The following is a 24,227-nucleotide window of genomic DNA, read 5'->3' on the forward strand; positions in this document are numbered from 1 at the left end:
GTATCGTTGATTAAATATTAGAGAGAAAGCTAAAGCAGGTGACGCAGCTAACAAAATGTTTGAATAATAGAGTGTTGGGCAAATTTAATGGCAAATATTCGAATAACGGGAGCTCAGTTGGAAGTTCTAGCTAGTGTAACAGCCATTGCTTCATACTCTTTACCTATACCAAGTACGAGTAACCTTGGCCCGTGCGCGCAAAGTGTTCGGCGAGAGCAATGGTGGGAACGCAGTAGCAGCGTAAACGTCACTGGTCCCCACATTGCGCATGACTCTTATATACGTGTACAATTTGTTGTTGTGTCCGAACGAGAATAGTAAAAACCGCTAATACGCATACGCATACAGATAGGATACAAGTTGAAAGTATTAACAGGAAGAAACTAGGTAGAAGCAGTTCTGACGCGGTCCCCGCCCCGAATAACCGGCAGGTTGATTGCAACGAGGATGAAAACGAAACAGGGGACGACATCGTTGGCTCTGTAGACCGATGAAATTATTTTCAGAGGCCACTCCCCGTTGCACTCGTGACTCGCGTGGATCAATAACCGAGAAGACTAGCGTAATTCGAACCGACTTAGTTAATTGTACCGATTGCAAGGGACGCGGTTGGATAGGCGAAAGGCTGAGAATCTCTGCGGACGAACGAATCGTAGCTGTATGCTCACAGGGGTAGAAAGACCATCATAAATTATACCGATATAACTGTAACTGCTAGCGAATTACAGATACCGGCTCTTCTTTACGAGAGTTGCCAGCGAAGGAAAAGTGGAAATTAATCTCGTAGCAGTGCTTCTTACACAGATGAGGGAGCGGTTGCGAGACATTCCATTTTCTGAAGCAAACACGACCATTTCCCGTGAAGACAATACACTTTCTCGTACCGTTCCTCGTTCTTAGTAACGATTCTCGCGGTTCTACGAGTCTAACCAGACCGTATTTCACCCGACTCTTGCGGAAGTAATCAATTCTTTTAGTCGTCCGGAGACAGTTGCAGTTCCTTTCAAAAAATGCCACCCGACCATGCCACTGGCATCGTGTTATACGTTAATTCATCGTCCCGTGCCTTTTTCTAATTTAAAGCACCGAGATTGTTAGAGCAGACGATTTACTAATGATAGAAAGGGTTTCTCCATAGCTTCGCACTTTGTCTGGCGGCCTACGGTTACGTTTGTTATTTGCATGGTAATCGAACGGCTATCTGCGGCTATGTATTATTCATTTGAAAAAGGCAATCTTCTCGTGTATCGAGCGTAATCCTTTCTGGTCGAACCTCGTGCAGCCTCTTTGTTCCGTCGCACCCTTGGCTGAGCTTTCATTAGGCGCCCTGCTCTTCGGCGTCAATTAGCATAATGTTTTGCAAATGATTCGAGGGCGAACCCCCCGTGACCCTCGCTTTTTTTTAAACGCTACTTCTTTTCATTCATGATTATTTAGCGCACGAATTTCAGAACGTGTAACGAGCTTTTTCCAATGCCGTAGCTGCATCTGGTTATCGGATAATTACTCGTGATAATTCCTAACCCATTGTTGAGATCGCATCGAAGCTTCTTTGTGTATCGTCAGTTTCACCTCGGGGCAATTGAAATGCGTTGTTTAAGTAGAAATTAAACTGTGCCGCTGTTTTCTGTAACATCACTTCCCGGTACTGGAACACGTCCATTCTTCTGCTCTACTAATTTGTCGGTACCATAGCGGTGATCAATGCAATTTCACTTACGTGTCAAACGGCAGAGAGAAAGAGAGAGAGAGAGAGAGAGAGAGAGAGAGAGAGAACCGAGAAATGTTTTATTTCTCTTGACACGGTACACGATATGGTAAGAACGATGATAAGCTGGATATTTAGCTTTGTTTCATTTTCGAGTCTTTCGTTGGAAACGTTCGCCTTGATCTTCATCTGAGCGGTAAAAGTAATTTTCCTTGAACTTACGAAGCTGAATAACACTTGCACGCAGGCAGACACACACGCGCGCACACATCGTTTCTAGAGCTTAATATATTTCCAGAAACTTCGTTCACCGCTTCGGTAACCTCCATGAATTTCGCACCCTTGTAAAATTCATAAGGCGTTACGCGTGCATATCTGACATAAGTTCTTAAATGTTACTATACTTCCGAGGAGGAAAATTGCAAATTCTATATGCAATTACTCACGAGAAACTGCAGTAACGCGTATCTGCATTTCAGTTGATCGTATCCATCGCGACGTTCTCCGGAACTTAACGCCGATCCTTTTAGCTCGCTGTGCCAGGCGTACCGCGACATAATTCCACGCGTTCCAGCAACGCACCGTGTGCTCCGTGCGCGTCTAGTTTGTTCCCCGTTTACGAGCTGCTACCGGTAGAAAAACCCGAAGAATATTTTGGTGTCACGGGGAAACGAACCAACGAACCAACGAACGTACGTAGCGACCGGTCCGCGTACCATTGGATTCTTCCGACCGCGTGTCGTAACGAACCACCGCCGTTTCACGCGACCGATTTCCATTCTACGAAAATCTACCTAATAGTGTTTTCTTTAATGAATCGCCGATATAGCGGAGAATGCGGAGAGTCGCATGCGAAAAATTGAGAACATTGTAATATCTCTGTAAAAATAGTCCTTCCAATATGCATAGATGAATCAGTGTTTTCTGTAGCGTTACTTGGAAAGTCGCTGGATAGTACAGGCATGCCAATGCCGACCACATTTGAAATGCGTGTCACCTTTTTGTGCGATCAAGAAAACGGTACTTGGCTGACAAGCAGAAGACCTAATCTTCTTTCCTCGGTTTTTTCATCGCGCGCATCACGCTCGAACTTCTTCTCTATGCTGCATCAGATTTAAATTGCATCGCAATTTTACATTTATTTCCTTCCAAGGAATGTTGCCCGACGTATCTCGGAAGAGCAAATTGCTTTTGATCGCACACTTTTCACCTTATATTTCGATTACTTGGTTAATATATGGAATTGCTGTGAAATTTCACGTCACACTATAATTTAGTAGCAATCGACTCGTTTACTGGTAATCGAAGAAATAGCAAGATTAAGTGTCGTTTATTCGTGATATTCAATTAAAGATATTCAGTTTTTATTTATTTTGGATTATATAAGATCACGTGTAATGGAAAAGGTTGGCGTTGGTTTAGTGTTCCATGCTACGAACTAATCGTTACGTGATATTTCAGTTAAATAACTCTGTATGTCACAGAATTACTTTCTAATTTTACCGATACAATCTTGAGACTAGACGATATAGATACCACGCTGGTCTAAACATCTCAGCCGCATAGAAACGTGTGCGATTTTGGAATGCAACGATTATTATTATTTTATTTAGGAACTTTTCTTTTCCCCCTTTTTTTTTACGTCAAAATACATAGATTACGAAAGGCATTTTTCCCTCGCCTGAAGTTCCTACAAGCATTCACCTTGACATACATTTCTCTCTCGCACTCACGTTGCTCATAGAAATTGCATCTGAAATATACACTCGATACTACAATGTAGAATCGAACGTTTGGAAAAAAAGTGGCTACATAAAGAGTTTTAAAAAGTGCAAATTCCATAGAGTAACAAGAATCAAAATAATGCATACGCGGTAGAAAATATTGGAACGTAATTTGCATGTTATCCCTTATCACAACTCCATAGAATCGAAACCTTGAACGTGAGAGCCCCCGCATAAGTCATACCGGAAGACACAAAGGAAAAATCAGTTTTATCGCCATGCTCGTTCCCCTCGACGTATTATCAGAGGCGGCCATAGCATGAACGAATGCGCTCAGTATCAGGAACGTTTCGCCTTCGTTCGCATCTTGTTCCATCGTTCTATGCAAATCGTGAAATCGTTGTAAAAATTACAACTTAAAAAGACAAGTGGTATTCAACAAAATTCAGCGTCGAGAACGAGTTTAATTGACTTAAACCAATTAACGCGATCCTCGAAGAACGCATACACGGTGAACAGGAACGAAAGGGAAAAAGTGGGATTCAACAGAACTCGATATCATAATCGTGCGATAAACTCCAATCAACGAGATCGTCAAAGGATCGGGCTCGAATTCGTGCCCGAAATCGAGGGAAATTACTTTTGTGATCGTTCTCCAATTAACGAGATCCACCTTCCGTTGAAACACCCCCGCGGAAGTGGCGGGAACAATCGAAACGCTAGAAGAACATTGCCCCGTGGCAAAGTTCCCTCTGTTCGCGGCAATCGAGGTGAAACGTGCGAACTTCCGCTCGTTTCTCGCCGGCAGAAGAAAGTGTTGCAAGAAAGGAGCGAGTCGCGGAACGATTTCCAACGCGTCGAACGTACGCGCGGAACCGGAGGAGCGCGCATAAAAATGGCAAAGGGTACCGGTTATTCGACTTTCAACGCGACGAATCGCTCCTGGACCACGGGGAAACTGGCGCAACGATTGGGTTCCAGCTTCTTCCTGGATTGTTGCTCCCTTCCCTGTTATCCGAAACGCGGGGATCGCGACGAGAAGGCCGAGTCGAGCGAGAAAATCTTGCAGGAGCAGAATTTGGAAGAGAATGAACGAATCGAGATGAAAGATATGACGACGAACGAGATCGCCGAAAACGCGAATGATAGCCGTCCGTCGATAAAATACGATTACTGGGAATCGAGGGAGTTGCAGAAGAGTGCGTCGACGATTAATTCGACTGGCTCGGAGGACAGAACCTTTACGTCCAACGCTACTCTATTTGGCATCAAACGCGTCGTCAACAGCTTACCGTTGCTTTCTAAAGCGGACAAAAAGGATTCCTTTAATGGGTGGAAAGAATCCGAAAGCGATGGTGAATCTTCGCTTCCAGAAATGTTACCGAAATGTCGATCGAGAAAATGGGACGATCAGACGAGCTCCTCTTCGTACTCGGATTTGTTTCCAAAGTGTCGGCTGCGGAAGAGGGGCCAGCAGAAAGGTTGCGACAGCAATTCTGAAAATGGAACGAGTCAGTTCGATTCTAATTTCATCATTAAAATATATTCCGCGAAATTGTCGTCGAACGAGAAATAAAGCCAGATGTCGTTTAAACGCGTGCAGAAATGCAGATCTCGATAGAGTTAATCTTGAATAAATACGAACTGTTCAATCTCTCGATCGCGAGTGACGTGTCACGTTCTGTTATTCGTACATTTTACGTTACAGATGATGGAAGTAGCTTGTCGGAAGCTTGCAGTACTCCGATCATCGGCGCAGGATCACGATCAGGCTCTAGTCACACAGTGATCGATGTAGATGACATGGAATCGGGACTACATTCCGGACATCTTGCGACGCGTGCGTCTCTGTCGAGTCTTGGAGTAAGTGCTAAAAAAAAAAAATATACAAATTAGCAAAGGCATTCGTTTGTAGAATTTTTGTTTTCTCAAGCAGAGAGCCCGAGAGACGGTATCACTAATTCATTGCAAGATACTTTGTATTCCCCGACTATCCCCCTATATAAATGTACGATATCAATTTTTCAGGCACGTTCAGATTCAATGGCGTCGGTTTATAGCGGTGCTGGCGAGGGACGGTGCTGTCGTTCGGTCGTCGTCACAGGAGAGGTCGAGTTCGCCTTGCAATACGATTACAAGCACCTAACGTTCGAGGTGCACGTAACGAAATGCAAGAATCTAGCGCCGGTTGACGTAAAGCGTAAACGTTCCGACCCGTAAGTAACGCGTGACTCACAACCAGTGGATCATTCATCATATTAATCCCACGGCATCGATCGCACGCGTCCTCCAACCTACTAATTGCATACTCTCTTACTTGCGAATGGTTATTGCCAATTCGTGGAAGCTAATCGCACGTTAGTACACTTGAAATAAATACGAAACACTCTTAGAATCACATAGAAAGCAACACTTTGTCCAAGGCTTTGTCAATTTTAGAAACGATGCCAATACACATACGGTTACGTGGCATTATTTTCTCATAAAAACTATTTCGGCAGATACGTGAAAGTGTACTTATTGCCGGACAAATCGAAGAGCGGCAAACGAAAGACGAAAGTGAAGAAACACACGCTGAATCCCGAATTTAACGAGACGTTGAAGGTAAGGATCGTTTCGCGACTTCGTTCGCGACACCGAGAAATTGTTCCCGCCTGTCCCTATCCCGTCCCTGCATGAGAGTTAGAGCTTGGATCGTTCGCCACCACGACATTTCAGTTCCATATGAGTCTGAGCGGCCTGGAGACCAGAACCCTGTGGCTGACGGTTTGGCATTCAGACATGTTTGGACGCAACGATTTCCTCGGCGAGGTTCGAATGCCCCTGGAGAACAAAATCTTCGACGATCCCACGCCGAAATGGTACCCGCTTCAAGAACGAGTAAGTCCGTCAAAAGCTTGTCACCGGTTGTCAATGCGAGCGATACCGTTATCGGTGCTGGAAGAGATACGAGCCGAGCGCATCAAAATCCGACAACTGTTTTATGAATTCTTATACGAATAATAGGATTTCTAATATTATTATACCGGCGTTCTATCAATCTCTTCCAACAGCCACGCGCGATACAAATCGCTCTGGATATAATAGCGCGATCCGAATGGACCGGAGAAAGTAAGTCTTTATGCAGACACAATTATTCTCCAGTACACACAATTACCTCGCCTCGTTTTATTTGTTTTTAATTACCTTAATAAAGTTAATTGACACACTTCGCGGCAGGAAAGCGATATTGCACGACCTGTTACACCGACTGCATAGCAATTACCGCGTTTACGTTCGGTCATTTGAGTACACGCGGATACATTGAAATTCAAACAAACAGCATGGACGGGTAAAGTCAAATCTTTACCGAGGAGATATGCTGTTCCCGATTGCACTGTTTTGCGATGCATTTGCATGTGCAAGTGTTAGAATCCCCTTCATTTCATGAGTTTTTAACGCCACGTTTTAAAATCCGTTTGTTAAATATAGTTAATACGAATTACAGTCTACAGTTAGCATTCGTAAAAGAAAAGTTGGAGGCATCTATTATCTCGTATGGTGCATACTAGAAGTAAAAATATGTATCGCGATGATAAATTTTAGACGGAGCCGTTCGACGATCCCGTTGCTTACAAAGGCGAGGTGATCGTCGGCTTGAAATTCGTACCACCGGATCCCACGCAACAGGAACGCGATCGAGAATTGGGATCGGATCGTGGTGCTTCGAAGTCGAAGAAAAACTGGAGCCGTGGCGCGTTGCACGTGCTCGTCAAGGAAGCTAGAAATTTGCAAACCAGAGCAAAGAATTCGGGAACGTGCGATCCGTTCTGCAAAAGGTACCGTTCGTCTATTATCGGCCACAGGCACGACAAACCCCGCCAAAATACTTTCCTCTTTAAAATTCACGCAACCGATGCTGCTTGACACTTTCAGTTACTTACTACCCGACAAGGGCCGTTCGGGGAAACAAAAGACTGGAGTGGTTCGTAGATCTGGTGGTTCGCCAGTATGGGGTCACACTTTCATTTACAAAGACGTAAGCCTGCAGGAATTGGCAGAACGTGGACTGGAATTGACAGTCTGGGATCACGATCGCATCGCTAGCAACGAATTCTTGGGTGGAGTTCGATTTAATCTTGGCACAGGTACATGTTTCCCCGTTAAAAAAAATGTTTCGCATTTCAACGATTGCTAAATTTTCATGTTTCGATATTCAGGAAAACACTACGGGAAACCAGTGGATTGGATGGACGCGACTGGCCGCGAGTTATCGCTCTGGCAGAGCATGCTCGAGAGGCCCAACTTCTGGGTCGAGGGTGCGGTGACTTTAAGGCCGAATCTGCATAATCATGGAAAGAACAGCAATTCCTAAACGTCCCGCGTCGTCTCGGTGATTTATTTCGTTTTTGCGGGTCTCCGGTCTCAACGAAGCTCGAAACGCTTCGGCCTAGTTTAACTTGGAGACGCGCGTATCGTGTATATACGCGGCCGTGTAGACGTGCCGCACGCCGAATAAATAATTTCGAAACGCGACTTTCGAAAGAACTATCAGTGCCTTTGGGGCTGACGCGAACGCGAGCCACCCTTTCTACAGGGCACAGTCCAAGGATTTGGACTCTAAATTCACACGGAAGCGACCGCCACGTGCTACTGGCCCCCCTTTTCACCAAGTTCCAAGCAATCGAGTCTTGGTTCTGACATTAATGGTTATTTCACGTCCAATTTCATTTGTACATGATCCTAGCCGATAATTAGAGCCTTAACGAGTAGTTTCTGTCACTTTACATACATATGTAGGCATTGCGGCGTTTCAAATTACTTAAATTTTCGTTTTCCTTTAATACGTTGCACGAGAGATCGTACGATATATGATTTTCTTCGAAGTGATGTTTCTTTCTATCATTGTATCCTTCTTGTTCTTTCGTTCGTTACCGTTTATTTTCTCTTCTATTTTCTCTCGTTTTCCCTTTTTGTACGTATTCTTACGGAGCGAGGATCCCAGTCGGATGCTCGACGGAACAACGAATTACGGAGTCCGACGCGCAAAATTCGTGCAATACCAAGGAGAAGAACCTTTCTCGTTTTGTTCTTTGTTTCCCTTTTTCTTCCATCTTTTCTTTTTTAAACGACAGCGAAACAAAATTCTTCAAACAGACATCCGTCCAATCGCGCGGCGAGGTGACTGTTGCGTATCCATCGCGCATTAAAACATCCTGCGTGGTGAAGGTAGAGGATAACTATGGTGATCAGAGGTCCGTTCTGAACGCGCACAGCCTTGAGAAATGATTGTTGAAATGATCGTGGTTGCGATACGATGCAACTTGAAAATCTTTCCTCTTCTATACACGTGTATGTACATTTTGGAAAATATATTTTATTCCCTCGTGGATCTAAGGAGAAGGCTTGAACGTTGGGAACGCGACCTACATTGTGGACACTCCTTTCTTGGAGAGAAAGATGCTTCCAGTGTGTACAATATTGAAAATGATCTCTCGCATTGAGGATTACCAGACGGATGGAACGGTGTATTTAAGGCATTAAATATGACCGGTTCCAAGTGCGTAGGTGAATATAATCATATAGATGTTATATTTATACATTCATGTAAAATTATACCACGTACGGTAGACCACGGGACTTTGAAGCGGTCGTTATCGAGGAAGTCTTAATGAAATGGAAATCAGTGTTTCGAACGAAAGCGTATACAATTGGATCCTATTTGGATTTTGATCCTATCGTACTATAGTAAATTGCATCAACGCGGACTTTTTCGAGAAACACTCGACGCCAACTACGGACGTGCCTCGAGTGGTCTACGCTGGTACCGTTTACTATAGCACTAAAACACTTCGAATCACTTCGAATCACTTCGAATGTACACGTGTGCCGTAAAATTTGGATTTCTTCGAACGTGGTACGGTATTTTAAGCTCTTGAAAGCCTCGACAAGTGTTGGAAGTATCCGAAGTCTCGATGCGTTGTTAAAGTCGAAAAGTTAACGAATAGTAAACGAGCGTGGAACAATTTAGTGCCAACAATTAAAAACGAACGTTAAAAGGATGCTTCTGGAGGGCTTCAAGAGCTGTCAAGAGGTACGGGATTTCCAACATTTGTCGAGAATTTTAATTGTCCATACTCGATGCTCCATATGATACGAAAACGAAACGCTTATGATAAAAGAAACTAGTTGCGAAACATTGATCCGTAAAACTTCCTACTAAGAGTACCAGTACTCGAGTACTAATTATATTCCAGACGAATCGAAAGGCTGGCGTAATTGTACGTTTAATTAATTATGTATTAGAATGCCAAGTCTCTGGGTAATCGCATGTAGGCAAGTACATTTAACGTAAGTAATGAGAACCGTGTACTTATCCGCAAGGCTCTTCCTAAATACAGGGTTAACAATCGTAACTATTAAAACTGCCTTCGACGTAAGTTCTCTCGTATACTCGCGTGTCAATGGGTCGACTATCAGGGAAATTCGCCAAACAAGACCGTATTTGACGGAGGTTTCGGTCGGGATCTACTGTACTCGTTTCGCGGTTTTGTCGAAAGCATCGAATTTTGCTGCGCGTAGAAAGTATTGTCCGCAAGAATATGTGGTGTACGTTTAAGGACCAATAACATTAAATTATGATAATAAAGTCGATGACAGGAAGAGATGAACGAGGCGTTGGAATTCACGACACCGCGCGTTGTCCGTTTCCGTTCCAAGTCGTGTCCGTGGACGATTTGAACGAAACGGAGGATCGGACATTAATTTATATGTCACTCGTCAGTGTACGTGATAATAAAAATTTTGTACGTTTACTTATGCTGAATTATACTTTAATCGATATATATATATATATATATATATATATGTGTGTATATATATAGATGTATATGTGTATAAAAAATTAACATTTTTTTATCGAGTAAATTCGAACAGACATATTCATCAGGCACGTAGATGAGATTTATATGTGACGAAGAGAAGCAGATATAGAAGAGAGTAAAAAAAAAAAAAAAAGTTGTGCATCGTTTCGATTAGTGCAGTCGATAGAAACCATATATATCGCGGCCATAAAATCTGCCGTGCACAAGAGAAACCCTATGTTGCAATTATCGGAACAACAATCTCTAAGATGTTCGATTACGACGTTTAGAGCAAAACGCTTCTACTTCGGAATCCTATCAGATTATATAAAATTCTATTCTACAATAGATACCTCATATCATATCGCTTTCAACCATTATACTTACTCTACGAGCCTGATCGCTGTTTTCGTCATCCATTAGAAAAATATGATCGTCACTTACATCCGAGAATACTTTGATTTGCTGGATCTGTATTCAAAGATCGTTATTCGATATGAACCGATTCCCTTCCGAATTCTTTCCCGAATATCGGTATCTGCATTTCCCAAACGCTCCTAAATACGAACAAACATTGACAAAAAAGTGACAAAATCACAAGCGAATAATTACATCCGCAAGCCTAGTTATATTTATATGAACGTACGGTGCAGTTCGATTTATCAAGATACCTTTCCTACAACATTTCCTACAACAAAAATTAGGCATCGAACCAATACCTTTGTGATCGAGAGGATGGCGAATCGATCTTGGCAAAGGCGTATAATTAACGTTGAAGAATATATCGTCGAACTCTTCCACAGGCTTCGGAACGAACTTCGATGACAATTCTGGGACCATTTTCACGGTCCTCGAGTATTTCCCGCGTCTTTCGGCATCTATTCGTTCCTGTCTAGTAACGGGACGCGAGTCGAGAAAACGAAGTGTCGTAGGTAACACATATATCGCGTACAGCCTGTAACGATCGTAGTCCTCATCATCGGTCGACGTTGGATTCGTTAACTGATCGGGACATCCTGGATTGCCGAGCAGGCTCACATATACCACACTTGGGCAACATTCCTGTATGCTTTTCAACGCGCTGTCTATGTCTGTTATCTAAACAATTTGTCGTTAAGATAAATTAAAAGAATAAACGAATAAATTGGAAAGACCATGCTACCATTCATACAACACACGCAACAATTACTTTACAAATACATGATAATTTAGAACTTAAATATACAAAGCTTCATTTCTTTTTATACTTCCTTGTTATAACCGGATACTCTTCCTGATAAAAATATGCAAATGTGCGCAAAACTTACATCACTGTGACTTATTCGTGGCGGTAAATGCGAGGTGAATTCCCGATTTGCATTCCCGATAACATAAGACTCCAAAAGCGTACGATCGACGTTTGTTCAGAATTTTAATCGCTGATTAATAATCAAGATGAGTAAGTAGCAAACTGTTACTTTTTGAATTTTCACATTAGAACAAGTAAATATGTACGCATGGTAAAATCAGCAATCAATGCAAACGTCTCACGTTGCAGTTTATCGGCTTAGCAATTACAAACGAATCACATACAGACGATACACGTACATTGAAACATGTGCGATATTAATTACTGTTTGTCGTAATTTGTGAATATTTTAACGTGACGATACTACGAACAGAGTCCACGAACAGAGTTGAAAAACAAATATGCAAATGAAAGGCGTCTGTAAAAAGTTATGAAAGAAGTATACGCGTCGTGTTTATCGACCCGTGTTTTTAGAGTGCATACACTGACCGTACTGGTAGTAGAAAAAGATAAAATAAAAACGGACATTTGTCCTGCAGTAAGGGTGATAATGATTTTCTCTCCATCTCTCTCTCCCTCTCTATCTCTTTATAACGTTACTATAAATAAATATTTTACAACGTTCAAATGCAGCGCATGATAAATCTGTTTTCCGTAAGATAACGATAGCACTCCGAAACATATTAAAATCTAATGAAACGAGCGTTTAACCATAGCAAAATTAATATAATAATTAATTACGTTGCGTGCATACTTTTGCTAACTGCGCCTACTTTTACTTCCGTCTACAGAAACTTAACGTACAACAGAAAACGATGAAAATTGAAAAATTATTGAAAGAATAATTAATCCATGATTCTCTATACGTGAAACAATTAGAGTATCTGTTCTAATAACGATGGTTTTAATTCATCTAACTGTATCTATTCCAACTAAAACTATAGACAGAAAAAAGGGAACAAACCTTGTTGTTGTTTAAACTGAGAGTAGTCAAACTCGGTATACGAGGCAACGTTCTCAGGTCTCGAAGCTTATTATTGTCGAGTATTAACTCCTGTAGGCTGTGGAAATGTTTAACAGCGGTAATTGAGGTTAGTTCGTTGTAAGATAGATCTAAACTCGTGCAATTATCGCCGACAACACCCACTAATCCTTCGGGAATTTTTTCGGCCCGTTGTCCCGTGTACCAAGCCTAGGTTGTTCAAAACTTATGTAATAGTCTATAGATGGAAGAATATAGATTTCGCTAAGAGGACACCAAGTTTCAGTTAGTGAAAATATATGACAATTACCCGTCCGCATCGTACCGTCAACGCGCTCCTGTTGAAATCTTCTTGGCTCCGTTCCGCCATCTTGCACGTATGGTACTGTACAGCGAGAAATTATCATAAAACAATAAGTCTGATAATACCGCTTTGAATCGACTACCGAGTCGATATTATGCGAGATATTTCTAGTAACGCAGACATATACCAACACGGCTCGTTGGTCTAGGGGTATGATTCTCGCTTAGGGTGCGAGAGGTCCCGGGTTCAAATCCCGGACGAGCCCAGCGGATTTTTTATTTTTATTTAACAATAAATAATTATTTTCAAATACAATTCCATACCTTAAATGATATACAATTTTATTATATACAGTTTTGTTGTATTAAAATAAGTTAATTTATAAAAGCAACACTGTGCAAATATTATAGTTATTATCGATAGCCCTTCCCTCTGAATATTATACATAACTATATTTCACAATATAAAATTAGTCAAACCTTTCTTCAACTTTTTGATCGGCTTATATTCCATATTTGCTGTACCGGTTTTGTTAATAGCTACTTTTCTCTTAGGCGAACCTTTCTTTCGCAGGTTAGTTTTTGCGTTTATCACATTTGTGCTTGTTCCCAGTGAAATATCTTCATTGTTACCTATGCGCTTATTATTGCCCTGAATATCTTTAATCGTGCTCTGATTTGTTCGATGTACATCATCTCGTCTATTATCACAACTACAATGTACACATAGTTTTAAGAATTTACATTGTTAAATTTTGTAATATTCTGAATATTTATACGCAACGATTTATCACCTTGAAGATGCATTCCATTTGCATAAATTAAACTCATTGTAAAAATTCACTAGCCCTTGGAATGCATTTGTGCACTCAATAGTATTTGCAGTAGGATTATCTGTTTTAAATTGTTCTTCCGTAAAAGTTTTTGTTTCAATATGTTCTATAACAATAAATGAAATAGAAGATTTTGTATCGAAATAAAAAAGTGATACAATATTTTCAACTGTAAAAACAAACTTCTCAACAATTCGGCACCCCCTGCTTTATATTCAGCAATTTCATCATCTTTCTTCTTTATTAAATCTAAAAGAAGCTGACGCTGACGAATAATTTCATTTCCTGACACGCATAATGGTTTAGTTATAATGTTCCAAAAATCTTCAGCTGTGCCTTTTGATAAATTTAAGGTAAATTTCATTAAACCACCTTCTATTTCGGTGCTTAATTCGATACGTTCGACGGATGCTTCGACAATATACTTTGATATATTGTTCAAAACATTTAATACAATTTCATTGTAATTTATAGCTTCGACGTTCAAAAGTGGATTTAATTTCTGAAATAAATATATATGTATACATTCAATTTTGCTGTTCAAAATTACATACAAATCGATATCGATACTTGTAGACAATTACTTGGCATCTGTCTAAAATAATTTCATTCGTCAATGTCTCCATCCATAGCTCTACAAGATTAGTTAACAAAATTTGTATCCCGTTATCTCTCTGCATGATAGAAATCAAGTAGGCATCATTATTTATGATCACATTGTTCCATATTACGTCTTGGTTATATCGATTAGTATTCATATTTTTCCTTTATTTATACGGTAACATTGAAAAGCTTAAACTCATATTGCACTTCGCAAATCAACCTTTCGATTGTATGAACGAAAAATGTTTATCGTACATTATATGTAAGTAGATGCATAGTCACGTATACCATGTTGTAGTATTTTGAGTAGTAATGGTCGTACTGTCGATTTCTTGTATCTTCGTTCTGGATATCTTCTTATTTTCTTGTATTAATACGGATAATGAAAACTCTAAGCTAAAACGAATGCTCGAACGACGCTCAGCTGTCAAGAGTACAGGTTACGACACAGTGACGCTTCCCCCTCCCTTCTCCCACCCAAGAAGTCATCCTATTGGTTCTCACGTTAAGTCGTATTTGAATTTAAAATATCATCGTTACAGCAGAGACTGATGCATTGGTATAAAATATTTATTACATACGAATGTAGCGAAAAATGAAATATACAAAAGTTATACATGTTTTTTATTCCGTTTTGTAATTCGTATATTAACCGTATGAAACTTTGTATCGGGTATATCGTTAACCATATTATAATTAATATATCCTTCCCGTAAACTTTTACTCTTTGTATTCACCTATAATTATGAATTAATATAATTATAATGAACTTGTAAATTTTCTATCAAAGTATAATATTGAACAGACCATTCGCTGCGGTTCGTTAGATGTAACGCATATATTATTCTTTTTCTTAGATTTGCTCAATTTTGATATTTCTTTCCAATTAGTAAATATTACCGAATCAGTCTTTTTTGAATAATCTTTGGAACTTTTATCATCATTGAACCTTTTAGGATTTTCATGTTTACGAGTGTTTCCAAAGTTCGTCAATTTACACTTTACCGATTCACTCGGTGGTTTCTTTCTTCTCATTGTTAAATAATTGTAAATGGAAGATGTGCTGGGTAATGTTGAATTCGAAGTATTCATTTCTGCGTGTTCTTGGCTGGGTATAGCTTGGATATGCGTTTCATTGGTCGATATCATATTTCTGTCACGCGTTGTTATTTGACTTTTACGTTTACTACGTTGTTCCATTGTACCGTATTTATCTTTGAGCAATGTACTTTCTATATTCTTAACAGCTTGCCGAACAGCACACTGAGTTTCAGCGTTACTAACAAGTCTCAATTTTAAGCAAAGATTACCTTTACTATCTACATACTGAGATGCTATTGCATGCTTCGAAGCTATCTATGTGTAATAAAATGTTTAAATTGTATTTTATTAAAGTAAGCATTCAACGCGCATTCTGAACGCATATTTTTCTGTTTACAAGCCTGTTTAAATACCAAATTTGTAAGTAGCTGACGCTTTCTTTGATTTTTCTCTGATAAGTGAGTCAATATATCTTTTGTGTACGCGGTTATTTTGTTTGTAATATCGGACAAGTCATTATATTCTTTTTTAAGGTGCTCAACAAGAGTTTTTGTTTCAGGGATAGATAGTTTAGAAACATTCGGATTTAGAAGCATGCACGACACACCTACATCCTTTACCAGAACTGCATCCGGATAGTTGCTATTGTTTCTGTTACTTCTGTAGAAGAAAATGTAAATAATAAATGATAAATCTAATTTAATATATAAGTTATAATGGCAGTAACCTATAGTAAGGGAACTGGCAATTATCGTAAACTGTGGATCTGCTCATCTCATTAAGAACGCTATTCTTTACTGAGACCGTGCATTTATGTAAATCTTTGTCGATACTATCGGTGAATTTATGTTTCGATGTAGACACCAAAGCACTCTGATTATTAGTAGCGGTTATTTCTGATATCGTAGAAATAAAACTCTTAGAAGGATCATTGGAAATGATGGTGTGTTTCTTCATCTGTGGTATGACGTTAATCGATGCATCTCCTGCTTCCGGAGAAGCAATAAGGACACCCATCTCAAAGTGATGATCGTTCAATTATCCAATACAATTATTAAAATTATTTCATAAGCCAGTAAAGAGGTAACAGTACAATTTTTTATTAATGTCTAACGCTTATCGTGAAAATAGAAAAAAACATAACAGACAACTTTCAAAATATAGTGAAAATAACTTTATGAATTACCGAGATTCTAAATTTTCTTTGCCCCATTACTGAAAAACAGAGGCATGTATACTGTTTGTATTTGCGCCAATTATTTGATACTTCCATTACATAACAAAGTCTCAAAGGTGCCGATTAATTTGAAGACTTTAAGCGCGAAGGTTATACATACTTGTATCGTTCAAAATGTAAAACAAAATGGAGTCTGATAATAGCTACATTCACACGTAAGAATTTGACAAGTAGCATCGATTGCAGCTAGCTAGTGGCAACAATATGTTATTGTTATTCGGTTTAATCGGTAAACTTAAAAATATTCCCTCGAACCTACTTCGATTCTTAAAGAGCACAGCGTTATATACGAATAGGATTTGAAGGCAAGTTAACCAATGGGAATTTCTCACATTCTATTGAACTGACAGTGCGCCACTGTCGTAACTTCACGCTCGTAACTTGTACAAATTTCGAAACACTGAACGTGAAATATAAAAACGAGTAATTTTCATTTGTTATCGAGTCTGTGAACGGTGAAACGGTGAACGATGCACGTAAAAGAGGAAAAGGGAGAGGAAAGAGGCGAATAGTCGATTCGACGCGTTTCTCGATTCTGTCGGTGGTACGCCAATGGTACAGGTTCTTTCAGTTTGATCGGCACTCGTGGACAGATCGCGTTGCGACGCAGGTAGAGTCGGTAGCTGGTCCGCGAGCCAGTGTCGTTGCGGGGTCGAAAGGCTCCAAACGCGACCAGCTTTCTTTCGACGACGATGCGCAAAATCGACGCGCGTCCCTCCGGTTCAAACCAGTGACCGAAGGACGAACTGTCAGTTATCGTTTTTTATCGTTTCCTCCGAAAGAAAGAAATTGGTGCGCGATTATGTGCGTCTGTGCGTGCGATCTGACGAACCGATCGAAAAGACCGATTGACAGAAGAGTAGCGTCGTGATGAGGCTTGGAAGTGACGTCGCAGCCGAATACGGCATCGATCGAGGCCGATAGATTCCGAGCGTTTTACAAAATTCACGCCAGCGATGGTTCACCAGCGGCGTTCGGTGCATTCGTAATTGGTGTATCGCCCGTGGTCGTTCTAAAAACCTGTGCCGGTTATTTAATTATCCGGCTCGAGAGAAAGTCGCGGTCGCATCGCGTTTACACTTGAATCTCGACGAGTTTTAGACCAGATTTTTTTCCAACCGATGCACTTGTCGATCGCACTCGAGCAACATTTATCACAGACTGTTTGTACTATAGGAGAGGAGAGGAGAGGAGATCGATGCGCGCAATGGGGTACGAAGAGTTGGAAAAATCCCCGTAAAAGGACCAACAGATGCAGCTACGCGAATGACAGTCGCGTGTTCGCGTGGACAGAGTCGGTCGTATAACCGTTCGATAGATGTCATCGAGGGAACCTGCTGCTGTCCCAGTGTTTCGATTTAGCGTGGCTCGGTTCGAGTGTGTCGAACCACGTATCACCGTTTCGAATGCGGTTCCGTTGACATTTCACGTATCGTAGACCAATGAACCGCGATGTTTGTCAGATTGACCATCGTTATTGCAGCACTGTGTCTGTGGAACGGAGTTGGTAAGTTATTTAATTACTAAGTTACTTCTCTCCCTCTACCGCTGCACGTTGCTGTTCATTCCTACATGCACCATTGTATGCATGCCTATCATTCGAGAGAGACCGAATAATACAGTTATTTAAAACACTCCGCGATATTTAATCGTATTTGTGATTTTCAGCCACGGTATTCTAGCCTATACTTTCTAATACATCCAGGAGAAAGCGTCCAGAAGATTTCTTCCGATGCACGCTAGAAACAAGCGCGAAACCAGAATGTAGAATCATAATACGCAGACTCTATCTTCACGTGTGTTACACCTACGCGACATTCCTTTGGTATTACATCGAGTCCGCCGCCTTCGACCGAACAGATTCTGTCTGTTGCGAACGATTCCTTTCTCTTCTGTTCGAGAAAATCGTAATCGAGTACCTATGCAGCGTTCGGTTAAAACAGAAAGACAGAGAGGAGATTGATAACACGCGCGGGAAATTCATTCCCTGATACGCGAGCCCCCCTCGTGGAATCCGAGGCTACCGATTTATAGATTTAAATTGGGATTTTCCAACGACGACGACCGCTGGTTAGCAATGTTCGATTCGCTCGTAAACGAGTCTACGCGGTGATTTAGAGTGGTGACGGGTACAGGTGAAAGTTTCTTAAATCATTTGCTGGGTTTATTCCAGTCATCCACGCTTTGTCTCGATTTCTTGTTCCCTTTGTTAATTAAATTGCCGATAGAAATTTCTGCACGATACATGTGAAACATGTTTTTCATGGGGGAAAAAATGATATAATAGCAAGTACGCGAACGGAATATTTACCAAGTGGTAACGTCGACTACTTGAAAAGATAACGGTGATTGCTTTAACAAGACACGAGTCAACGACATTCGTACAGCGAAAGAAGTAGGTACAGCTCTTTTATAGAACACGAGGTCTCTTTTGCGAGAGTAGTAAAAATTGTTGTGGTACAGCATCGTGTTTATAGGACAAAGCTTGTATCGGCAATTTATAGCTCAAGAATTAAAATTGACGAATGCAAAGAGATTCCCCGATAAATGCGAAATTTACACGTATCACCAACTGAAATTAATTTCCGCGCGAGCTCGCGCTTTCTCATCGTTTACTTCGCACGCTCGTCTACCTAGGCAAATACCTTGGTTCGCCAAGTGAAACAATAAACCATTGTGCATCACCGACCGGCGTCGTGTGCCCGTTTTGGTCGCAAGGGAAGAATCCGCGAACAAGGTGCATTAATCGATAATCCAAAGAATGCGTTCCGGGAACGACTTTTTCCATCGCGAACGTGGCCGCGATCGTTTCTTCCCGCGCGGAGGAATCCGAGCGGAAAAATGTTCAACCTGACCGCACGGTAAAATGAAACGGGGCACCGCATTCGTCGGCTACCCGCCAGACGAATTAACGTTTAAAACAGAGCCGGTCGCATAATCGGGTCGCCAGACACCAAATAAGAACTGGCATCCCAACCTTCACCGATAATCGTTCGTCTGCACGCGGTTTGCTCGAAATACGTGCGAGCTTATGCTCGAGAAATTCCAGCTGGCTTTCGAGGAAATTTATATGATCGGTCGAGAAAACATTCAGCCAGGAGGATAGCTTTGAATTTTAACATTATGTTCCCACTGCATTATTACCATAGTTAGACGGGTAGGTAATGTAGGAATCTAGTAGGAAGGTTCGCTCTTGCGCGAGCATTCGTGTCTCCGGGAATGGCGTGCGATGTTTTGCCATGATTCAGGGGATAGTTTTCTGTGCACGTGCTCTCGTTAACTTTTCTGCTGAATTCAATCGACTTGTCAACGTGTAATAGAAAATATCAAGAAGCGATCGTCTAATATTAACTGGAAACGCGTGTTAAAAGCTGATACCTTCGGGGGATCGTGAAGCGTAAAAAGCCTTGAAATCTTTTCATAAGACTGCCTTGGGCGTATCTTGGTGCGTATATATGGCCGTAGTAACGTTATATTCAGGTACAAGTATATATTTCGCGGTTTTACGAATGCAGACGGGTTAAAATTTCATGAACCCATTTCTGGGCTCCCAGTCGCTTTAAAGAGGACGCGAAGCTCGCTTATTAATTTACTTGAAATTTCTACCTTTCCGATAATTGTTTCAATACGGGAAGGCGAACGAAAGTAAAATCGTAAAAGCGTTCGCAATTTTCTTCTAAACGAATTTTTCGTGCGCGTCGCCACGCATGAAAGTGAAGCGTCACGCCAAGGAATATTTAAGGACCGACAATGACCTCACCGAAGTGAAAGTTCTCCGGTTCGGTTCTCCGTAGTCGTTAAACGAGCAAAAGGTAAAAAGCAGACGGAAAAAACCGCCTGGCCGGCCTCTTTCGACTCCCCATAAGCCTCCGCGATGTATCCGCTTCCGGAAGGCAACGCGTTCCTCATTGACGTCACGACCTTGCTCGATTCTATAGAATCGATCCTCTCGAAAGAGCAGTCTTTAATTAACAGACACGACTTCTAACCGAACGAAATACACCAATAAATTACAGTGCTCTTTTCCTTCTGAGACGAACAACTTTCTCCACACGGGGGATTTCTAATGTAAACACGATTTTCGGCGTGATCGCTTTCGGATGCGATAATAATACTAATCGTGTAAAGTGGATGGCTGCTTCCGTTACAATTGAACAATATTGTTTCTAACTTATTTACTAATCCGTCGATTTCTTGATCGGCAATTAAATAAGTGGGACAGATCGATCGACGCTAGCTAGGCGATCTATAGCTAGGTGATACTCCCGATTCGTACGCGACACCTGACTCGACCGAGCAACAAGTAGATCTTGCGATGAAAAAAGCCAGGATTCGACGCCGGTCAACAACGACGCGGACACCGCCAGTCCGGCCGTTCGGTCGCACTTTCATCGTCCCACTTTCTCCGTCTCGTTCGGCTCGCTCGTTCCTCGTTGACCACGCATCGTCCAGTTTCCAACTTTACGTTTCATCGAGATTTCTTTTTTCTTACTAATGTTTTCATACTTTGTTATTTATTATTCACGAAGAGATGTAGAAGAATCATCCGCTATTGCGGTCGTTGCATTACAATGTCGACTTTATTTCGAACACCGTGTCCCGAACGGCGTGTCGTAGCGGTATCGAAGTCACTGCACCGTGAGAATACAGTTACGCGGTATTCCCGTGAATAATGGTCGCCATTAGCGCGCACACCGAGATAGAAGGGGACCTAATGTCATTAGAACTTTCAATAACCTTTTTACGGTCGCGAATCGACAGGCACACGCACGCGAGTTCAACGCTTTCCGTCAGAGTTAGTCGCGCGACAGACACTCGTCGTCGCTGGTTCCTTATTCATTTATTGTATATTATCCACAGGATGCATTCAACCGACAATGGACGTAACCAAGCCAAATAACGCAGTTCCGTTAGCTCGGTAACAAACGGTGCGATCTCACCAATTGTTCGCCAATGTTACGGCAGAGCATACCACCAACGAGCTTTCCTGCGAATAAGAGAAAGTTCTTTTAACATCATCAGCCAGTTTCCTTGCCTTTAAATAGCCAACTTTTTTTTTTCGCAACATTGCTTTAACAAAGCTTTGAACAATTATCAAAATGTTATTTATCACCATTTATTTTCTACCATTTCGTAGTAGAAAAGTAGCTTAAACTTCGATTAGACCCCGGAAAACGCACTTTCCATTTCCAGCATGCGCGTAACTTTCTACTCGATCGTAACAGGCCAATTATTCTCTTCTTCATCCGGCGACATAACACTATCGACGACGCCCATAACGGACCACCGCGTCTTTTCATTTTTAATCAATCGGTCGTCGTTCTAGAAATTTAGTAACAACCATGTACACCGTAATGTACACGCGTAAAAACAAAGCGAAAAACGTGAGCAGCTTTCGAAAGCGAAGAGCAGGGGCTTTTCGCGTGAACGGTACATTCGTTCCGACAGAAAAATGACGGCAAACGTTAACTGAAAGAGTTAGTTTGATTGCAATCGAACGGTCGAGCGATGAAAAGTTACTTAGATTGATCTAATATCAAGTAATATTCGTTTGGAGAGAATTGAAAATCTCCAAGCTGTAATCTCTGGTCGCAACTGGTTAAAAGAGTTACACTCTACTTGACGATATGAACTCGAAATCCAGGAAGGAATGCATATCAAGGCCGATCTCTCAAGCCACCCGCCGCCCGGCTCTCTCTCATTATCGTTCGGTATGTCCGAAGTTAATTAGAACTGAAGCGGAAAGCCGTGCGTTCTATAACGCGCGTTCTAATCGGGTTCGAAGGTGAAAAAAAGGATACGCGATAGTCGAGAGATAATTATGTATAATAATAATAATAATGCGCAGCGAAGAACCAATTCGAATGAACTTCGGCTTGCAGGAAGTCAGTTCAGCGACAACACGCCCCCGGTAATGTGGATAGACCGAAATCTGGTGCTTCTGGATTCAGATCCCGTGGGGAGCGTGGTGACTAGGGCTCGCGCCGAGGACAATGAACAGGACCGGTTAACCTACGGCTTGGAGCCTCTTGGGGACAACTACAACAGGGACGATAGACCGCAACCACCGCTTCCTTTCTTCATCGACAATACCACCGGCATTATCTACGTTAACGAGACGCTCAAAGGCAAAGTTAGTACCGTTGTATTTTTCAATGATACCGCTTTTCATCGCGATACGCATACATCCTAAGTGGACGAGTTCTCGTTAGGCGAGGGCAAACTGTGTACGCACATATATGGTAATTTCGAGCTGCGTATGGTAGACGACGCATCGGGAACGAACTGAACGACGTTTCTTGCTTCTTCTTTCCAGGGAGGACAGAACCTGTTCCTTTACGTGACCGTCTCCGACGGCCAGCTCACGACAAAGACCGAGGTCTACGTCGCCATCGAGAACTCTTCGAATCCGAATGGAGGGCACAACACCAGGTAGGTTATTTTCAATCGATCGACGACGATCCAGCTCAATTACGGGGTTCGGTTTCTCTGGGACAGGAGCCCGTTCACGGTTCCGCACATTTCCGGTGGCAGAATACGACCACCGTTGCATAGCTTGCCAAAACTGCCGAGCTACCCGAGGCCAGGATCGCCTCACAACCCAGTGTTACCGTCATCGCCGATGGCCGTGCCGCCCAATATACCAAAAACGACGAAACTGCAGCCGGAGGACGCGAAACAGGTCGAGGGTGATCCCGGTCCGGGTGCTACCGGTGTCCCGCTACAGCCAACGGAGGAGAACGAGGTCGGGGGGCCACCTCTCAGCTCGAAAATTGCACCTGCCGAGGCACCGCCTTCCCAAGATATAGCGATCACGTTGGTCCCCGTGATGGCGGTATGCGCGCTCGTTGTCGGCCTTGGCATGGGTGCGTGGTCCCTCAGAAACAAATTCTGCGGGAACAGAAAGTCCAAGGAGGACACGGTACGAACGCTTACTATTTCGTCTACGAAATTTTGGCAACTTGATTTTGGCAAATTGATTTGATTTCTAAATCTTTTCTCTTTTATTTACTTTCCCTTCGTAGAAGGAACAAGCTTCGGTTAGCGTCTCGAACATATCGGACGATCCGTCGCTTGTACTGAAAAGATGGCGTGGGCCAAAGGCTCACAACAATCGATACGAGCCTTGGGAGAAAGAGAATCAGGGCGCGCAAAACAAGCAAGAAGACAAATGGGAATTTCCACGACATCGATTAAAGGTTGATAACCGTAGGATAGATTTGGTAAAAGGAATGATAAAGGGTGATATTTAAAATATGTTGTGTATCCTACAGGTATTCAATATTCTTGGGGAGGGTTGCTTTGGACAAGTTTGGAAATGCGAAGCGTTGGATATCGACGGGAAATCAGGAGCAACGATAGTCGCTGTGAAAACGTTAAAGGAGAATGCGACGGAAAGGGAACGGTTAGACCTCGCGCAAGAGTTGCGAGTAATGAAGAACTTGGATCCTCATCCGAATGTAGTCAGACTGTTGGGTTGCTGTACAGAACGCGAGCCTATGTTCGTGATTTTAGAATACGTCAGCGGAGGGAAGCTGCAGAGCTTTCTGAGAGCATCGAGAGAGGAAAGGAACCACGGTGGGCCTGGATTGACGTCCAGGGATTTAACTGGATTCGTTTATCAGGTGTATATTACAATACATTTTATAATATTATACTTGCGATG

The 24,227-nt window shown here is 42.0% G+C and overlaps 5 protein-coding genes and 1 non-coding gene across 10 annotated transcripts in view; 3 read left to right on the plus strand and 3 right to left on the minus strand.

Moving 5' to 3' along the window:
• LOC143431187 (uncharacterized) overlaps nt 1-10,226 on the plus strand; it is a 31,982-nt gene extending 21,756 nt beyond the window's left edge. Inside the window, exons 12-19 of the mRNA XM_076907744.1 lie at nt 5,141-5,295; nt 5,461-5,648; nt 5,934-6,036; nt 6,151-6,312; nt 7,018-7,250; nt 7,348-7,559; nt 7,632-9,390; nt 9,428-10,226. Coding sequence (XP_076763859.1) covers nt 5,141-5,295; nt 5,461-5,648; nt 5,934-6,036; nt 6,151-6,312; nt 7,018-7,250; nt 7,348-7,559; nt 7,632-7,786 — 1,208 coding nt within the window. The 3' untranslated portion in view covers nt 7,787-9,390; nt 9,428-10,226. The remainder of the gene's footprint in view (nt 1-5,140; nt 5,296-5,460; nt 5,649-5,933; nt 6,037-6,150; nt 6,313-7,017; nt 7,251-7,347; nt 7,560-7,631; nt 9,391-9,427) is intronic.
• Nucleotides 5,163-13,130, minus strand: LOC143431308 (leucine-rich melanocyte differentiation-associated protein). 3 transcript variants are annotated; one of them, XR_013102695.1, is made up of 5 exons: nt 12,855-13,129; nt 12,527-12,754; nt 10,994-11,372; nt 10,662-10,831; nt 5,163-5,302 (listed from the first exon to the last, which is right to left on the minus strand). XR_013102695.1 is itself a non-coding variant. In XM_076907935.1 (4 exons), exons 1-4 carry the CDS (start codon nt 12,912-12,914, stop codon nt 10,752-10,754), a joined length of 732 nt encoding a protein of 243 aa, XP_076764050.1. In that variant the 5' UTR covers nt 12,915-13,130; the 3' UTR covers nt 10,607-10,751. The 3 variants fall into 3 exon arrangements, 2 of the variants coding, with proteins under 2 accessions (XP_076764050.1, XP_076764049.1); XM_076907935.1 differs by lacking the exon at nt 5,163-5,302 and having other exon boundaries at nt 10,607-10,831; nt 12,870-13,130; XM_076907934.1 differs by lacking the exon at nt 5,163-5,302 and having other exon boundaries at nt 10,607-10,831; nt 12,855-13,128.
• Nucleotides 13,042-13,113, plus strand: Trnap-agg (transfer RNA proline (anticodon AGG)). Its single transcript has one exon. It is a non-coding gene; the product is annotated as a tRNA-Pro (tRNA).
• A 171-nt stretch (nt 13,131-13,301) lies between the features above and the next one.
• On the minus strand, nt 13,302-14,444 carry LOC143431188 (non-homologous end-joining factor 1). The gene is made up of 4 exons (XM_076907745.1): nt 14,265-14,444; nt 13,864-14,182; nt 13,642-13,786; nt 13,302-13,593 (listed from the first exon to the last, which is right to left on the minus strand). The coding sequence occupies exons 1-4, from the start codon at nt 14,436-14,438 to the stop codon at nt 13,305-13,307; spliced, it is 927 nt and encodes a 308-aa protein (XP_076763860.1). The 5' UTR covers nt 14,439-14,444; the 3' UTR covers nt 13,302-13,304.
• Nucleotides 14,445-14,835: 391 nt separating this feature from the next.
• LOC143431156 (uncharacterized) lies at nt 14,836-16,682 on the minus strand. 2 transcript variants are annotated; one of them, XM_076907710.1, is made up of 5 exons: nt 16,511-16,682; nt 16,052-16,341; nt 15,738-15,984; nt 15,091-15,639; nt 14,836-15,020 (listed from the first exon to the last, which is right to left on the minus strand). In XM_076907710.1, exons 1-5 carry the CDS (start codon nt 16,595-16,597, stop codon nt 14,895-14,897), a joined length of 1,299 nt encoding a protein of 432 aa, XP_076763825.1. In that variant the 5' UTR covers nt 16,598-16,682; the 3' UTR covers nt 14,836-14,894. The 2 variants fall into 2 exon arrangements, with proteins under 2 accessions (XP_076763825.1, XP_076763826.1); XM_076907711.1 differs by having other exon boundaries at nt 16,052-16,310; nt 16,511-16,625.
• A 1,054-nt stretch (nt 16,683-17,736) lies between these two features.
• Nucleotides 17,737-24,227, plus strand: part of Cad96ca (tyrosine kinase receptor Cad96Ca) — a 37,702-nt gene continuing 31,211 nt past the window's right edge. The window contains exons 1-6 of one of the 2 annotated variants that reach the window (XM_076907882.1): nt 17,737-18,068; nt 22,444-22,694; nt 22,878-22,993; nt 23,060-23,483; nt 23,587-23,760; nt 23,836-24,186. In XM_076907882.1, coding sequence (XP_076763997.1) covers nt 18,014-18,068; nt 22,444-22,694; nt 22,878-22,993; nt 23,060-23,483; nt 23,587-23,760; nt 23,836-24,186 — 1,371 coding nt within the window. In that variant the 5' untranslated portion in view covers nt 17,737-18,013. Of the gene's footprint in view, nt 18,069-22,163; nt 22,273-22,443; nt 22,695-22,877; nt 22,994-23,059; nt 23,484-23,586; nt 23,761-23,835; nt 24,187-24,227 lie in introns of those variants that run through there. The other variant, XM_076907881.1, reaches the window with a different exon arrangement.

The sequence above is a fragment of the Xylocopa sonorina genome, chromosome 17 (genome assembly GCF_050948175.1).
Source record: "Xylocopa sonorina isolate GNS202 chromosome 17, iyXylSono1_principal, whole genome shotgun sequence".
NCBI classification, from domain to species: domain Eukaryota; kingdom Metazoa; phylum Arthropoda; class Insecta; order Hymenoptera; family Apidae; genus Xylocopa; species Xylocopa sonorina.

Excerpts from the sequence above, each read along its gene's own strand:
- LOC143431308 (XM_076907934.1), bottom strand. The coding sequence starts at position 12,914 with ATGGCGGAACGGAGCCAAGAAGATTTCAACAGGAGCGCGTTGACGGTA. Across the intron at positions 12,755-12,854 it reads TGACGGTACGATGCGGACGG|GCTTGGTACACGGGACAACG; the intron begins GTAATTGTCATA and ends TGAACAACCTAG. Across the intron at positions 10,832-10,993 it reads CCATCCTCTCGATCACAAAG|GAGCGTTTGGGAAATGCAGA; the intron begins GTATTGGTTCGA and ends GTTCGTATTTAG.
- LOC143431188 (XM_076907745.1), bottom strand. The coding sequence starts at position 14,438 with ATGAATACTAATCGATATAACCAAGACGTAATATGGAACAATGTGATC. Across the intron at positions 14,183-14,264 it reads TTATTTTAGACAGATGCCAA|AAATTAAATCCACTTTTGAA; the intron begins GTAATTGTCTAC and ends TATTTATTTCAG. Across the intron at positions 13,787-13,863 it reads GGGTGCCGAATTGTTGAGAA|AACATATTGAAACAAAAACT; the intron begins GTTTGTTTTTAC and ends TTATTGTTATAG.
- LOC143431156 (XM_076907710.1), bottom strand. The coding sequence starts at position 16,597 with ATGGAAGTATCAAATAATTGGCGCAAATACAAACAGTATACATGCCTC. Across the intron at positions 16,342-16,510 it reads AAAGAAAATTTAGAATCTCG|ATGGGTGTCCTTATTGCTTC; the intron begins GTAATTCATAAA and ends CATCACTTTGAG. Across the intron at positions 15,640-15,737 it reads GTCAGCTACTTACAAATTTG|ATAGCTTCGAAGCATGCAAT; the intron begins GTATTTAAACAG and ends TATTACACATAG.